Genomic DNA, 18,728 nt, shown 5'->3' on the forward strand with positions numbered 1-18,728 from the left:
GCGGCAGAAACCAGAAGTGCGGATTCAGCCGGACAAAACTTTATGAGTTTTTCTACGTATCTGTAGTGTGTCGTGACCATATGTCAATGAATGGAGCTACAGTGAATTTATGAAATCACTTCAATCATTTGTAATAGCCCTGTACAGCCGGAACAATTGTACTGAGACACAGGCTGACGTTAAACAAGATAGGGACCTTGTGGTTAGATTTATCCGTTCAGTTCTTTAATTGTTATTGTATTTCTCATTCATTAGTTATAATCTGAACTACCTGTTGCACTAAGCTGCTAGTTTCCGTGCTTGAAAGTCCGGGTCATTATTGGTGTATGTTAGCTCGATCTTGTGGTTCCGTCGAGTGAGGTCTTAATAACTGACAATCATTTTAACTTTGAAAATATTAACAGTCAATTGTCACCAGGGCTTTAGTCAATTGTCAGAAGGGACGGGTTGGGGTACTGTCGCACCTTGGTTGCCGATTGAAATTAAGAGGTTGGTTGCTTTGAAGTAAGCCTTGTCATTGTCAAATTGTTCAAATGGCTCTGAGCACTATGGGACTTAACATCTATGGTCATCAGTCCCCTAGAACTTAGAACTACTTAAACCTAACTAACCTAAGGACAGCACACAACACCCAGCCATCACGAGGCAGAGAAAATCCCTGACCCCGCCGGGAATCGAACCCGGGAACCCGGGCGCGGGAAGCGAGAACGCTACCGCACGCCCATGAGCTGCGGACTTTGTCATTGTCATATTGTTTGCTAATCTGTTTAACTTTTAAGCACACGTGCGCATCTTGACCCCGAACCTTTAAAGCTTTTGAAATTAAAAGTAATTGAATCACTGTTTTCATCAATGGTGAATATATAGTTTTCATGTGTTGCAGAAGGACACGTAATGAGACAGATAGACTGTGATCAGCGCAGCAGTAAACACAGCTGTTTCACCCGAAAACGGGCGAGCTGCAGGTCCGGCCGTCTTGTGATCATTGTCTTATTGTTGGTTGTTTTGCAATACAGCACTTCAGATTTCTTTTGCAAAGATTAAAGCTTATTCAACTTAAGGTTTAAGGTCAAAAAAATTTGGCAAATTTGTTCATTTTGTTAAAGAAAATTTTATGATTAAACGCTTCGATTATCTGTAAAACATAGTTCATATATTGTTAAATAAACAGGTTGTGTGAAAAGAAAGTTATAATGGTGGGCCCTCCCTTTCGACGTTTTCCTTAATTCCGGCAAGTACCACGTATCAACCACATTTCAAACGGCTGGCTTCTCTCCCTTTCCTATTTTGCCACAGTCCATGTCTCACTATGATACAGCGTTGTGCTCCAAACATACATTATCGGAAATTACTTCCTGAAATTGTGTCCCATGTTTAATACCAGTAGTCTTCTTTTGGCCAGTAATGCACTTTTTTCCAGTGCTAGTCTGTTTTTCCGCGTTGTTCTTGCTTTGTCTCTCACGGTTTATTTTGCTTCTAAGGCAGCAGAATTTCTTAGCTTTGTCCTATTTTTGATCATCTATTTTGATGTTAAGGTTCTCGCTGTTCCCATTTTTGCTACTTCTGATTAATTTCATCTTTTGTTTACCCATATTCTCAGCCCGTATTCTGTACCCATTAGACTGTTCATTCCATTGAAAAATAAGTAATTCTTCTTCTCCTTCACTGAGAACAGCAAAATCACTATATAGTCTTATCACTGATATAACCTGTATTTTAACCCCATTCTTGAGACTACCGAAGGTATTAATTGTTATTTCATATCTGATTGTGACCTTTAACAAGTCTCTACTATTACTATACCCCCGGCAACACTACAGCTGCCTCTGGTACCGCTCACTACTCTGGTTGCTAAGTTACGTGTGTACAGTGGCCACGGGCTCGGCGTGTTACTCACCGCTGTAGGCATCCTGTCCGCCGTAGATGCGTCCAGCAGCAGGGCCCAGTGCTCTCGCTGGCCCAGTATGCACGACCCGCCGCAGCGGCAGCCTCACACCTGAAACACAGACTCCAGTCAGCAACGACGCACTCCACACGTACCGTCACAACAGGTTAGAAGAAAGGCCCAAGCGCCGGACACACGTAGCTCTAGAGGTCCAACCCACGACGCTAGGACAAGCGGGTTATAGGGAGGGGGTCCGGAAGTACTATAGCCTGCTTGGCGCCAGATTAATTCGACCCACCGTACTTCGAGCACTTACCAGTACATGCTCATCTGAATCGAAAAGCTCACGTTGGCTCAGTTCAGAAAAGGAAATATCGGGTTGCGACTTACAGGTTGGAACCTAGGAAGCAGAAAGTACGAAGAGATACGCTACTGGCCATTAAAATTGCTGCACCACGAAGATGACGTGCTACAGACGCGAAATTTAACCGACAGGAAGAAGATGCTGTGATATGCAAATGATTAGCTTTTCAGAGCATTCACACAAGGTTGGCGCCGGTGGCGACACCTACAACGTGCTGACATGAGTAAAGTTTCCAACCGCTTTCTCATACACAAACTGCAGTTGACAGGCGTTGCCTGGTGAAACGTTGTTTTGATGCTTCGTGTAAGGAGGAGAAATGCATACCATCACGTTTCCAACTTTGATAGAGGTCGGATTGTAACCTATCACGATTGCGGTTTATCGTATCGCGACATTGCTGATCGCGTTGGTCGAGATCCAATGACTGTTAGCAGAATGTGGAATCAGTGGGTTCAGGAGGGTAGTACCGAACGCCGTGCTGGATCCCGACGGCCTAGTATCACTAGCAGTCGAGATGACAGGCGTCTTATCCGCATGGCTGTAACGGATCGTGCAGCCACGCCTCGATCCCTGAGTAAACATATGGGGACGTTTGCAAGTCAACAACCATCTGCACGAACAGTTCGACGACGTTTGCAGCAGCATGGACTATCAGCTCGAAGGCCATGGCTGCGGTTATCCTTGACGCTGCATCACAGACAGGAGCGCCTGGGATGGTGTACTCAACGACGAACCTGGGTGCACGAATGGTAAAACGTCATTTTGTCGGATGAATCCAGGTTCTGCATACAGCATCATGATGGTCGCATTCGTGTTTGGCGACATCGCGGTGAACGCACATTAGAAGCGTGTATTCGTCATCGCCATACTGTCGTATCACCCGGCGTGATGCTGTGGGGTGCCATTGGTTACATGTCTCGGTCACCTCTTGTTCGCATTGACGGCACTTTGAACAGTGGACGTTATGTTTCAAATGTGTTATGACCCGTGGCTCTACCCATCATTCGATCCCTGCGAATCCCTACATTTCAGCAGGATAATGCACGACCGCATGTTGCAGGTCCTGTACGGGCCTTTCTGGATACAGGAAATGTTCGACTGCTGCCCTGGCCAGCACATTCTCCAGATCTCTCACCAATTGAAAACGTCTGGTCAATGGTGGCCGAACAACTGGCTGGTCACAATACGCCAGTCACAACTCTTGATGAACTGTGGTATCGTGTTGAAGCTGCATGGGCAGCTGTACCTGTACACGCCATCCAAACTCTGTTTGACTCAATGCCCTGGCGTATCAAGGCCGTTATTACGGCCAGAGGTGGTTGTTCTGGGTACTGATTTCTCAGGATCTATGCACCCAAATTGCGTGAAAATGTAATCACATGTCAGTTCTATTATAATGTATTTGTCCAACGAATACCCGTTTATCATCTGCATTTCTCCTTGGTGTAACAATTTTAATGGCCAGTAGTGTATTTCAAACGGTGCTGTTTCCTGTGCTGGACCACTGCTGCAGTGTGTATTATGCGTGTAGGGGAGAAACGGGCAAAGTGGTCATGACGAGAAAAGAGGTCATTGTGCTCCTGGAGGTTATAAGATGCTTGCACAGACCCGGGAAATGCTTCACCTTATTCTCTCTGTTGGGGTCAGTCACACTGAAGTCCAACCTGTAGTGCTGCCCCTCAGATTTGTAATAATTTAGTTTTGCTGACGTAAGACAAGAGGTCAGTTGCGTATTTATGTGGAGAAGGAATGTGTCCTACGTCTTTTTAATGAAACTGCATTTAAAGTGTCATATGTTGACCCCATAATTCTTATTTAGTTACTGCCATTTCGGTTACGCTGTTAGAGGGTATACAGCTTTTGTGTAATTGCGTCAACGTGGACAGACTGGTGGCCCCGGTGCTGACTTTGTGTAGGCGGGAAACGTAAAAGCAGCTGCCGGAAGAAGGACTCACAGGGCAAGTCATAACAGTGACCTCGAGGCAGTAAATGAGGAGACAGAAGAAAAAGAAGGTACAAATGTGGAAGAACGGAAGGCAGCTGAAAAGAAGAAAGGCAACAAAAAAAGAAAAGAAAGAAAAATTTACGAACAGCAGGAAATCCAACCCTGGTAGAGCTCTTTTTAACGACAACGATGAAGACAGAGGATGCATGTATTGCGAAGAAAAATTTTCATATTCAAAGCTACAAGAGCAGTGGATTTAGAACCAGTTGTGCTCCTTCTGCGCCTACCAACTACGAACGGCAGACACACAATTTGACTGTTATTTGTGAAAGATGTATATAATTTAATTCGAATCATGTGTTACAACAAAATATATTTAGTTCTTTCTTAAAACAGCTTTATCTCTTTTTTTAGTTTAAAACTAAGTGACCACTTTACCCACCCATGTCGGGCAAAGTGGACATGAAACCATTTTGTAAAAGTTGAATTGTTTCAAGTACTTAATTTGACGCTAAGGTAATTAAACTATTTGAGATTATACTTGAAAAGTTGCTGATTATATTCACTGATTTCTGAGCACTTCCAAATAGTGATACTCACTTTAAAAAAAATATGAATGCCTTAGCTTGCTCACTTTGCCGCGCTCTCCTCTACAGACTGCATAAAAACTACGTATACAGAAATTTTGGAGTGCTAAGACGAGATAAACAGGAACACTGTTTTAAATGAAAGAAATACGGTAGTCGGAATTCCGTTGTAAGTTGCATTAGGAAGTTTCCTATATTTATTTATGGGGACTAGTTTAAGACTTGTGTTCATTCTCAAACGTCCGTCGGAATTCCGTTGTAAGTTGCATTAGGAAGTTCCCTATATTTATTTATGGGGACTAGTTTAAGACTTGTGTTCATTCTCAAACGTCCGTACTGGAAGTGACCGAATATAGTTATTTATGCGTGCATGAAACAATCATAGCAAATAATCCAAACAGTAATACAGACACTGTAGCACACACCAGACGAGTTACAGCGTGACAATTATTGAACTACATGAAAAAAACGCAAAATAGTTAGGAACTACGGCGTACACACAATTTATTCAACACGTAATAATCACTACAGATATTCGGATTTGCGTTATGACACGTTCGATATGCCTGCCATCATTAGCGATGATAGGGTGCAGTCGAATAACGAAATTCTGCTTGACCCGCTGAAGTGACGGAATATCGATGCTGTTGAAGACCTCCTAAATGGCTATTTTAAGCTGAACAATAGTTTGGGGGTTTTTGCTGTATACCTTGTCTTTAATATAGCCCTCCCCTCCCCCCCCCCCGCCCAAAAAAAAAAACGGAATCCCATGTATTCAAATCCGGAGAATATGGCTGCCAATCGAGGCCCATGCCAGTGACATCTGGGTAGCACAGAGCCAAAATGCGGTCCCCAAACTGCTCCTCCAGAGCATCAAACAGTCTTCCGCTTCGATGGGGTCGAGCTTCATCTTGCATGAGCCGTATCTTGTCGAAATCAGGCTCACTTTGGATAATGGGGATGAATTCGTCTTCCGAAACCTTCACGTACTCTCCGGTAGTCACAGCGCCGTCAAAGAATATCCCTCTCATTATTCCGTGACTGGACATTGCACACCAGACAGTTTCACCCGTTGAGGGTGAAGAGACATCTCGATGGTCAATGTGGATTATCAGTCCCTCAGTCCCCCAAATTCGATACTTCTGCTTGTTGACGAATCCATCCAAATTAAAGTGGGCTTCGTCGCTAAACCAAACCATACTAATTCCCATCATGCCGCGTGGCCAACAGTGCAGTTTTAGTGTCCTAACGCAAACCGTTAGAAGTTATGACGATTGTATTTCATGTAGTTCAATAATTGTCAAGTTGTACGTTGAGCAGTGCGAAGAGAGCTGTTTTATGTGACAAAAATATCACGCTAGGAGTCCATAAAAAGCTTTTACGCTAGTTATATTCAGGGACTGACTTCACATTCCCATGTGACGAATACTGCTTCACAGATGTTGCTGAAAACTTCAACTGCGGTACCTGCATGTTATTCGATTCTTCAACACGCTCGAAAAACCAGTTGTTTCATGAATAACGGCAGCAGCTTCAGCCAACCGGGCAACCAGTTCTTTTGAATTGTCTGTTGTGTCTCGTGCATCAAACGATTCGTCTCCACGCCAAAAGGAGATTCATAAAGTGAGGTCCGAACGGTGTGCAGCCCACTGTGATGGCCCACCCATCCCAATCCATTAACTGAGGGAAACACAGGCCAAATTATTTCCTTACATTGAGGTCAAACAAAATGTTGTGAAACCTATCATGCTCGGATAATAATCGTTGCCTGTCTGCTAGCGGGACATTCTCCACATTCGATAGTACTTCACAAAGAAAGATGCGATAGTTTGCTCAGTCGTGCGAGTTAGGCAGAAGGTACGGCCCAATCAGAGTATTTTTCAACTCACAGACACGTTTGTTGTTGCTGTTCAATATTTGTTCCCTAGCGTAGGCAGCCTAGTCAGTGATGTTTGTATTTTGGTGCAGATACCAATGGCAGAATACCACTCGGTATGAAAAGTCGTCAAATGACACGTTTGTACATTCTGATACTTGAATAGGTGCGCGCCCATCTCCTGCAGGACGCTCCACACATTGGCTTATTTCCTTGGCTATTAATCATGTGCTAGCGCTGAGTTTGCGCTCAGTTCGCTGTACCGCAGCTCCCTGAACTCAATAGTTGGCACTATTCGAGTTACCGAGCTGCTTGATCTAAGGAATCCTGTTTCACGTACACGGGCACCAAGTCTTTGAAATGTGATATAATTTGGTGAACTCCTCCCTGAAACTATTCTGTATATAAGCACCGTGATACTTGGTTGTTGCATCCTGTCTCCCCATAAATAAGATATCTACCACCTATCATTTTAACACAACATAAAAGAAACAATAATAACGTAATTATTCATCGAGGGACTTCGTATCTGCTAGCAGTAGTGCCAACTTACCCTTCCTAGGAGTATGTTGATGTAACTGCGTTGCGAATGAGATTCCAGTATGAAAGTGTTTCATAAGAAGAAGTCAACCAAACTGTGAAGTCACTTCAAGGTGAAATAGCAAACCTATGACAATTGTGTCTCATAACAAAAGTGTTTCTTTTTATCTCCTCTAATACCTGTACACATCTACGCACATAGTTTTGTTTACTCCTAAAGCTAAACGATGACCCTGTGTAAGGTAAAGACAACGATAATGTTCACAATCTACCTTATTTCACGAAAGAGTGGAACACAAATTTTCAGTAGCCAGGAACTCGAAGAAAGACGCCTAATATCTCACGAAAACCAGCTTAGAAAATTTTGTTTAATCTCTGTTCAGGACCATTTGCTTCCGCAGTTAAGTGTCTCTCAGACAGAGACGTACCACTATTTTCCCATATTTTTCACAGACTCTAACTTTGGATGGAATGAAAAGATGCCTAAATACATGTCGCAGTGAAAAGTAGCCTCTTCTGTTCCAGAAGGGCAAGCCAGAACCAAGGCAGTTCGTCACACTTCTCGTCACACGACGGAAGGAGCCATAAATGAAAGCAAATAAGAATGGTGTGAAGCACCTAGTTTCGCACACCTGATCATACAACTTTCTTGTGTAGTTTAGACGTAGATATTACTGTGAGAAATCACTGTTCTTGTAAGGCATTATCCATTACTGCGATTAAAAGATAAGCAGCAAAGATATCTACTGGTATTCGACGATAGCGCTAAACCTCTCGACTCAATCACGACGATAAGATACCAAGAGCAGGCCTCGAGATAGCGGAGGAAAAAAACCCGACACGCGGATGCTCTTTTTTGAAGCTCCTTGAAGGACACACACTACTATCACGTCTGGCAGTCAAACCAATTCACAAAGAGCCACCTGACTAGAAAAGACGTATAGACTAACGAGGAATCATTACCATAACGTGCAAGAGGGAACTGTTGATCTACAGTATGTCTTTCACATAAAAAAGTAACAGCTAATAATAGTCCTCAGAGTGGCGCACAATTCTACAATCTTCACATGAGCTAACTGAACAGAAATTAAATATACTGTAGTATACGGTACAATGAAAAATATCCTCTACTATGTATTTTATTCATTATTTTATTCATTTTTCATCATAAATTTTGAGAGTGTGTAAATCAAGAACGGAAAAATGTCAAGTAAAATTAAAATCACACACCTTAAAACTGAATCAGTAGCAGAACAATAGACTCCTACATTATAATAGACACATTTAGTTATTTATTTATTTAATCGTGTCAGAAGCATCGTACATAAAATCAGAATGATTAACACTTACATATCAAGTATATAACAAATACAAAAAGAGTATAAGAGTATACAGATATATAAGCAGGGTCAAGTAGTTTTTTATTTTATGAAGTCTTGGACCAGAACCTAGCCACGTCCAGCGCTTCCGGGGTGGCATTCATCAAATCCTTCATGGTGCAGGTGCTTGGGCACAGCACACACTGCGTGAGGTGGGTGGTGGTTTGAGTGTGTCCACAGTCACACAGCGCCGGTTCATTTGAGAGGCCCCATTTGCGCATATTCTCTTTGGATCGTGTGACACCAGAGCGCAGCCTATAAAGAGATTTCCATGCCGTCCATCCTTCCATATGGCCGGGAGGGAGTTCTTCGTTTGGGACTAACCATTCCCCGAGGTGCGCGTTTTCTTGTCGCCACATTGCCAGCCTCACTTGCTGCGGTGTCCCGACGATGTTTTCTGCTGAGTGCAGGAAGCTTTTTCTGGATTTTAGTCGACGGCGGGCTGGCTGGTGATTGTACAGCGGGTGGGCAGGTGAGGTCAACGCCTTTGTCTTTTCCTTCGTGACCGCTACTTTCCTTCCAATATCTGGTGGGGCCACGCCTACCAGGCAGTACAATTTATCACTCGGGGTTGGTCTCAGACAGGCTGTGATGATGCGGCAGGTTTCATTAAGCGGTATGTCCACTTGCTTCGCGAGGCTAGAATTATACCACACTGGGCACGCGTATTCCGCTGTTGAATAGCACAAAGCAAGAGCTGTGGTTCTCACTATTCCAGGCTGTGCCCCCCATGTAGCGCCCGTTAGTTTGCGCACAATGTTATTTCTCGCGGCTACTTTGTGTTTAGTGTTCAAGCAGTGCTTTTTATAGGTAATTGCTCTATCCAAGGTGACGCCTAAGTATTTTGGTGTTTCGCAATGTTCCAGGGGCACTCCTTCCCAGTTAAGTTGTAGTCTTCTTGCAGATTGTCTGTTCTTTAGGTGGAAGGCGCAGGTTTGGGTTTTCCCTGGGTTGGGGTTGAGATGGTTCCTCTTATAGTAGGTGGCAAGCTGTTCGAGGGCTTCTGACAGATTCTGTTCAACAGTTTCAAAGCTGTCTGCTTGAGCTGTAATGGCGGAATCATCTGCATATATGAAGTTTTCGGTGCCTTGGGGGAGGGGCTGGTCATTAGTATATATATTGAAAAGTGTTGGGGCCAGTACGCTTCCTTGGGGTAGGCCATTTTTCTGTATCGTCCACCAGCTTCTCTGTCCCTGGAAATCCACGAAGAATCTTCGATTCTGGAGTAGGTTTCCAATCAGTCAGGTTAGTATGTAGTCCCTACTCATTGCGCATATTTTCCCCAGTTATTGCCATTTCTGGGTATCCTCTCGTACGACACACACAGTTTTAATGCGCTTGGCCGTAAAAGAAGCTGTTGATTGGTGTCGTAGATATGCGTCACTTACTGGAAGCGATGCATTCGATATTATAAAGACACGTTGCCGGAGATACTGCCAGCCTTTTCTTTGTAGACGATTTCCTCGAAACAGAGTGTGCCATTTTGCCGCGGACTTCATCGAAGAGGTTACCTTTCGTGTTCAGCGGAAGTTGTGTACTCTCTGAGCACTATGGGACTTAACATCTGAGGTCATTAGTCCCCTAGAACTCATAACTACTTAAACCTCACTAACTTAAGGACATCACACACATCCATGCCCGAGGCAGGATTCGAACCTACGAACACAGCAGCAGCGTGGTTGCGGACTGAAGCGCCTAGAACCGCTCGGCCACGACGGCCGGCAAGAACATCAGATTGATAGAAAATTAACAGTCTAAGAACCGCGGTTATTGAAGAAACGTGAATAATAATAATCACTGATTCTCATCTGTCATTTCAAAATTTCTCATAACCACCAATTTTATTTTTGCTTCTGTGGCCGTTGTAGAAATTTATCCTTAATTTCCGAGTGTTAGATTTCACTATAAGTGCAGTAAGCTGATGCCGGGGTTCTTGTACAGGTTATATACTTATAGAGCACATCTCTCTGTAGCCTTTGGTGTCTGAAAATATGACAGAAGCTTTCAGAAGAAATTCTGATGTGAAATGTAGTTTGCAATGTCTTCCTGTTGTTTTCCTAAACTGGTACGTATTTTCGCGAACAATCTTACGGCATGATTGGTATTCATTTAAATAAAATCTTCTGGACAATTTTGACGGTTCTGAAATTTCATTGAATCACGGTAAGTTTCTGCCTGCTCCCATCCACCATGCTGGAAGCGAGTACTGAAGCAATGTAGTTAGTGAAATCTGTAATTTATGATTTTCCCACTTACAATTATTGCTTCACTTCGTAAGATATGGTCTAGCCTCAACGTCATTGTCTTAATTTTGAATATCTCCAACGCTTTTCGATGCTTGTGCTATATGATCTAGCGTCTCCTTCAACTCAAAATGTTTCTACTTTTTTGCAAATACTTAAGGATGCTTGTTACATCTCTATAGAAAGTCTCACACTTGTGAAGCTACACCAAATACACCTGGTTGAAGATGTCGCTATTAGAAATCTGGAACTTCAGGGGACTTACAAGTACCTTGATACTGAAGAAAATAATGAAACTCAAGGGTACTGTACGCAGCGAGGTGGCGCAGTGGTTAGCACACCGGACTCGCATTCGGGAGGACGATGGTTCAATTCCGCGTCCGGCCATCCTGATTTAGGTTTTCCGTAATTTCCCTAGATCACTTCAGGCAAATGCGGGGATGGTTCCTTCGAAAGGGACATCTCGATGGTCAATGAGGATTATCAGTCCCCCAAATTCGATACTTTTGCTTATTGACGAATCCATCCAAATTAAAGTGGGCTTCGTCGCTAAACCAAACCACACAAATTCCCATCATGCCCCGTGGCCAACCGTGCAGTTTGAGTGTCCTAACGCAAACCGTTAGAAGTTATGACGATTGTATTTCATGTAGTTCAATAATTGTCAACTTGTACGTTGAGCAGTGCGAAGAGAGCTGTTTTATGTGACAAAAATATCACGCTAGGAGTCCATAAAAAGTTTTTACGCTAGTTATATTCAGGGACTGATTTCACATTCCCATGTGACGAATACTGCTTCACAGATGTTGCTGAAAACATCAACTGCGGTACCTGCGTGTTATTCGATTCTTCAACACGCTCGAAAAAACCAGTTGTTTCATGAATAACGGCAGCAGCTTCAGCCAACCGGGCAACCAGTTCTTTTGAATTGTCTGTTGTGTCTCGTGCATCAAACGATTCATCTCCCCGCCAAAAGGATATTGTGCTCCGTCTCTAATGACCTCGTTGTTGACGGGACGTTAAACACTCATCTCCTCCCTCCAAGGGTACTGTAAGAAGGTGAAACAGATGCTAAGGATCCAATTCAAATTAGAGAAATAAACTACTGTAATGCAATCTGAGACGACAGACCCTAGCGCACGAATCATTATTTTATATTCCATTTTACATCTCAATGTATAGATCTTTGCAATTTCTACTGAGTCGCCTTGCCATTAATGTTCCCGTACACGGGGCTCAGAAATCCATTAAGGGGCACTACCTTTTATCTGACTGACGCAGAAAGACGTCAGGCTTATTGGTTGCTATTGTTCGCTCTTCGTGTATTTGTTAATCGTACCGGAAGTGTTACGTCCTATGGGCACATCTTCTTGTGCGTCTTGAGATACTCGTTCTTCTCCAAAATAGGGTAGTCTGTTATTAAACGGCTCGTGGTCTCAAAATGTACTCGACAAAGTCGCCATCTGCCATAGTGAATGGTTTTCATTACTACTTTTTGTAGTTCTACGCCCGCACGGTCTGAAATTGTGTAGCTACTATCAGAAGTTCTGAATCTGTTTTTATTCTTTCTGAAGCCGGAGATGCTTCAGATCTCTGCCAATTTTTATTCGATGTGATTTCTGACTATGCATAGAGTTCTGTCTCCATGATAGTTTTGACTTATTCTGAGTCTGTTTTGTTGTTACGTTACTTACATGAGTCAGTAGCGTCATTTTCTGCGTTCTATGAGAACCTTCTTGCAACCAAGGTGCTTGTAAGTCCCCTCTTTGTCACTAAACTTTGAAAAAACACACTACATGCAGTTCAGAACTTGTAAGGTGTGTCGTATGTCTAACATACGATGACAAGAAGACAGAAGAAGTGGACAGTGTTAAATTCTTGGGATTACAGCTTGATAATAAATTCAACTGGGAAGAGCACACCACAGAACTGCTGAAGCGTCTGAACAAATCTCTGTTTGCAATGCGAATTTTGTCAGACATAGGGGATATAAAAATGAAAAAGCTGGCATACTATGCTTACTTTCATTCCATAATGTCATATGGGATTATTTTTTGGGGTAATTCATCAAGCCAAGCTAAAGTTTTCCGGGCACAAAAACGTGCAGTAAGAATTATATGTGGTGTGAACTCAAGAACATCCTGCAGAAGCCTGTTTAGGGAACTAGGGATACTAACTACAGCTTCCCAATATATTTATTCCTTAATGAAATTTGTCATTAAAAATATATCACTTTTTCAAACCAACAGCTCAATTCATGGAATCAATACTAGAAAAAAGAATAATCTTCACAAGGATTTAAAGTCACTTAGTCTTGTACGAAAAGGTGTGCATTATTCAGGAACACACATTTTCAATAACTTGCCAGCAGCCATAAAAAGCTTAACAACCAATGAAATTCAGTTTAAGAGAAGCCTAAAGGATTTATTGGTGGCCAACTCCTCCTACTCCATTGATGAATTTCTTAGTAAAACCAACTGATTTGTATATAAGTACAACATAACTTCTGCACAATTTCAGTGCAGTAATGTGTTCACTGAAAATGTGTGTGTGTGTGTGTGTGTGTGTGTGTGTAAGTATAATCTAACTTCTGCACCATTTCAGTGCAGTAATGTGTTCATTGTAAATAAGTATTACAGTAGTTGTATTACATGTTTATTACCTTATAAATAAATAAAAAAACTTTTTTATTTTAAATTCAGTGCATTAGTATTTGTAAAATGGCGCTTAGTGTTCATTAAAAAATGACGATCATTCCACTTGGGACCTGTGGAATGGTACATTAGCTTATTTGTTTTAGTTGTAAATATTTGTCATGTATTGTTGTTTTTCTGACATGTTCCACATCCTGGAGGACCTCCTCACTACGGATCAATTGGAATGAAAGTAAATCTAATCTAATCTAATCAAGCTCCAGATTTTTAATAGTGACATCTTCAGGGAAGGGTATGTGCTCTGGGTTCACAAGTTTCCCTTTCACCGTGCTTGGTTAGCTTAATGTCTTTTTATTTCTTACGAATAGCTTCAAATCATCCATGTAAGAATGATGTTCAGTTACTTTATGAATGTCTTGGAGCTCATAGTTGAAAGAGTTTCCACTTAGTTCTCTGGGAACTGTAATTACGCAAATGCAAAGCAAGAATGGAGTCAAAGAATCACCTACAAATATTTCCCTTCTTCCTGACTAATCCGTAACTGTATACATTGTTGTACCATGTTCATGCATAGCCTGGTGCTCCATCGCTCCAAGCTGTATACTTACGGACATTACGTAACTAGGGTAACTGACACCCGCTGCAAACACTGATTTTCTCCCCCCACCTACAACCCGTGTCGACGTCTTGTAATTTTTTGTTTAATTCAGATCGCTGGTTAGCCTGTTTATTTAAATCAAGACGAGTTTACAACGAAGTAAGACACAAACTTCAGTAATTCCATTTTGAACAAAACAGTTCATGACGTGGAACAACATACAGTCCAAAGGCGCTCTGCTTCCAACATTACAGTGGTTCCGTTTCTCATTGTTTCATTGTCGATCAATAAAAAGCAGCAAGAAACCATACAAGCAATCCAAATGTAGCCTTACTTAAGTTACGTTGCTTAGCTTGCCGTAACGACAGTTGTTCCATCTATCTACCGGAAATAAGGCACAAGATTCTCTTCGTCTTCTTCTTCTTCGACATCGCTTTCTCGCTCTTTCTGTTCCGCCCTTTCCTTTTGCCCTTCTCATTTTGTTTACCTGTTATGACGACCGTGCCCTCATTGAAAACGCGCCCACGCTACACGGTAGGGATGTGAAAAACCGAACGGTTAAAACCCAAACCGATATTTTAGATCTGAATAACCGGCATTTTTCGACGTTTGTTGGGTTTCGCGTATAAGTTCTTTTTAAATTTTTTCTAACAACCGGGTAAAGGAACCCAAGTATCAGTTATCCACTAGCAGCAACGGTGAAATATTTGGTTTTTGAGTAAACCTTCTTTAAAAAATGATTAATTTGGTTCGTAAGATTTCCATTCCTTTGAGATAAGAAATGAGAAAAGCTATCAGCGCCGTTTTAGTAACGATACAGACAGAAACGATAAAGAGACACTTGGCTTGAGGATTGGTACAGCGTTTCTGAGAAAATAATGTACCTGTTACCATACTATTCGATAGTATGCGATTATAAGCAGCGTATAAGATTAGCTTATCTCGTCTACATGGTACCTTCTCGCTGTTGGCGTCGGAGTTAGTTGCATTACAAAATGGCACTAAACTTAGTCTGGAAATATTATTACAATGTGACGTAGCAATGAAGTACAGCCGTGCATTTGCTTTAAAAGATTAAGGACGGTATGAGACGCAACACAGCTGCCACATCATATAAGGAGAAAAATAAAAACTTACCAATTCATTCACAGTTTACAATAAAAATGAAAAGTAGCTAATCTGTAGTTTATCTGCTTGCAAAATGAAAAATAGAGTTCTTCCATGTCATTTTTCCCCTTTAGCACTGACTATTCATAATGCTCTAATAGTGGTACGATCCTCGATTATAATATGATTCGTCAGCAGAGTTTCAGGAGATTTTAATCAGTAGCAGAATACTGGTGGTTTTGTTAGTATGGAGCCAATTATTACTTTTCGAGAAAAGTTGCGGTGGTGGACAGACTAAGTTTTCTTGTATTTGCGTATTTAATTTGACATTTTGATTCTATGTATCTTGAAACTGAGGGAGTCAATATTTTTCAATCTTTACTCGATTTCTACTTTTATAACAGAAAATAATAGGAATAATAAACCGAAAACCAGTTATTTTGGGCGGTTTTAAGATGCAGGTTAAACGCGTTGGAAATAAAAGATACAACAGAAAACCAGTTGTTTTGGCGGCAACAGCCGTCCCTAGCACGCGGCCTGGCTGTTATATCCTCGTTATGCCACTGTTTACGGCATAATATCGTTATTGGGTACAATTTGTAGAGTTTAACAGATTACAATAGATATACGGAATTACCAGACGCCTGACTATTTTATCCGTGCGGCACTAAAGGTTTCACCTGTTTTGCTGAGATGCTTTATGGCTATATTATTGAGGGTAAAACTATTGTTATTATTATTTCTCTTTCCTGTCTCAGACGTTATGTCTGGTTAAAAATGGAAAGTGACGCGGACCTTGATCAAGCGTGACTTCCTTTTAACTGTACGGTTTATGTTACATTGCATTTAGGAACTTTCGGGTAATTGAACATGTATCAATAATTACAGATTTCTGTAGTTGTATATATACGTTTGGATGTAGCTGTATTGCGTTGATGTACTGGTGGATATTATGTGGTATGACTTCTGTAGTTGATTGTATAATTGGTATAATGTCAACTTTATCCTGATGCCACATGTCCGTGACTTCCTCAGCCAGTTGGATGTATTTTTCAATTTTTTCTCCTGTTTTCCTCTGTATATTTGTTGTATTGGGTATGGATATTTCCATTAGTTGTGTTAATTTCTTCTTTTTATTGGTGAGTATGTCAGGTTTGTTATGTGGTGTTGTTTTATCTGTTATAATGGTTCTGTTCCAGTATAATTTGTATTCATCATTTTCCAGTACATTTTGTGGTGCATACTTGTATGTGGGAACCTGTTGTTTTATTAGTTTATGTCGTATGGCAAGTTGTTGATGTATTATTTTTACTACATTGTCATGTCTTCTGGGGTATTCTGTATTTGCGAGTATTGTACATCCGCTTGTGATGTGGTCTACTGTTTCTATTTGTTGTTTGCAAAGTCTGCATTTATCTGTTGTGGTATTGGGATCTTTAATAGTATGCTTGCTGTAATATCTGGTGTTTATTGTTTGACCCTGTATTGCAATCATGAATCCTTCCGTCTCACTGTATATATTGCCTTTCCTTAGCCATGTGTTGGATGCGTCTTGATCGATGTGTGGCTATGCTAGATGATACGGGTGCTTATTATTATTATTATTATTATTATTATTATTATTATTATTATTATTTACTGGCAATCCTAAAAATCATAATAAAATTATATGATTTATCGAGTGAATTTTGAATTAGGATAAGTTATTATAAAACTCGGAAAGCGTCTGAAATTGCGACATGGACAATTAAAATTACATTGGACTGGCTTTCACACAGAATGGATAAACTGACAGTACCGAGCTCCCTAGTGATTACCAAATGAGAGATACACTACGATCGAATCATTGGCTCCGTATACAGTGGAAAAAGTGCAGACTCTTACCCAGCACGCAGCCGGCGAGGGCGAACAGGAGAACGGCTTGTCGCAACATGTCGGAGGCGGCTGGCAGGCGCCGCCCATCGCCGCCCTTATATACCGTACTGTATTGGCCACGAGATCTCGACAGGCTGCGACCTTGGCAGGTCAAAGAGCAGTCCACTACGCACAGGAGCTGCCGACTACTTTATCTTTGACTAGAAATCCCAGGTTTGCATGATATCATGGACTACTCTTCGCTGATGAGATAACTGAGAAATTCATCCATATGTTCGTACCGAAACTGATTACATTTAGGTACACTCAACAGCCTCAGAGCGAGGACTGAATCTCATTCTACTAAGTTACCGGACTTGAAAAATTAAAAGACAACCTTGAGTGCTTGCTGACAAACATTTCATTAATGCGCTAGATATTAATTGTTAAAGTTTACATTCTTCATTAGTCCTGGAGAGTTTCAGTACTAACACTTAGTACGTTATATTGTCTTTTAAAAACAAGAACTAATTTTAAAAAGCAAGTATACGAATAATAGGTCCATTACCCACTTAGACATGTAGTTTACATCGGTGAAATATCAACACGTTTCCAAGTGTCGCTGATTCAGATAATGCTTACAAAGTGATGATTAGACTTTGAGTTCACAGTTTTCTTAGAATATCTTTGCTATCGATACCTCTTTAGTTTGTATTGTAAATACACAGTACGCAGTAAGACGGGCAACAAAAGTAAATTAAAACTAACAACAAAATTGAAGATCTATTAGATAAAGATCATCTGGCTTAAGGGAAGATAAATGCATCTGACAAGTAGTTCTGACATTTCGCAAGACGGAGGACATTAAGACATTAATAACAATGTAAATACAAGGCTAAAGCGTTTCACGGGCTAAAAAAAGCCTTCGAAAACATACCATGCTACAAGATGTTGGAAATTCTGAGATATAAACGGGTAATATACAATATACTATTTTGTCGAAAGTCGACATGTTGAGAAACGTGGCTGTTGTACTAAGGTTTATAATTTATAAAAAAAAACAGCTACCAGCCACATGTATGGTTTAAAAATGTTCATTATCTTCAGACCATGACCGGTTTCGGATTTTTCTTTACAAATCCATCTTCAGATGGCAGTTACAAGCATTCTAAGTTGGACCTAGTTTTGTTTTTGTTATTCGTTTGCTGCACTGGGAAAGAAAATAAATATTTTTGTTGTCATATCGGTAATGGTATTTTAACAAAAGATTTATTTCTTTTACAAAAACTAATTGCTTACGAGGTATGTAGTACTCTCGTAAGTAAAATAACCTGCACGTCCACTAAGTGAAAAACAGAAAACTATCTCATGAGCAATTAGATTTTGTAAAAGAAATAAATCTTTTGTTAAAATACCATTACCGATATGACAACAAAAATATTTCTTTTCTTTCCCAGTGCAGCAAACGAATAACAAAAACAAAACTAGGTCCAACTTAGAATGCTTGTAACTGCCATCTGAAGATGGATTTGTAAAGAAAAATCCGAAACCGGTCATGGTCTGAAGATAATAAACCTTTTTAAACCATACATGTGGCTGGTAGCTGTTTTTTTATAAATTATAAACCTATATACAATATGTATCTAGAACAAAGATGGAACCATAAGAGTAGTATAAGAATTAAAAAGTACTCGAG

General features: G+C 41.0%; 1 protein-coding gene across 1 annotated transcript in view; it reads right to left on the reverse strand.

Annotated features, from left to right (window-relative positions):
* The window catches only part of LOC126144061 (trypsin-1-like), a 43,613-nt gene extending 26,502 nt beyond the window's left edge, over nucleotides 1-17,111 (reverse strand). Inside the window, exons 1-2 of the mRNA XM_049915467.1 lie at nucleotides 17,063-17,111; nucleotides 1,898-1,996 (exon numbers count right to left, since the gene is read on the reverse strand). Coding sequence (XP_049771424.1) covers nucleotides 1,898-1,996; nucleotides 17,063-17,111 — 148 coding nt within the window. The remainder of the gene's footprint in view (nucleotides 1-1,897; nucleotides 1,997-17,062) is intronic.
* Nucleotides 17,112-18,728: the final 1,617 nt, after the last annotated feature.

This window comes from Schistocerca cancellata, chromosome 2 (genome assembly GCF_023864275.1).
Source record: "Schistocerca cancellata isolate TAMUIC-IGC-003103 chromosome 2, iqSchCanc2.1, whole genome shotgun sequence".
In the NCBI taxonomy this organism is placed as follows: Eukaryota; Metazoa; Arthropoda; class Insecta; order Orthoptera; family Acrididae; genus Schistocerca; species Schistocerca cancellata.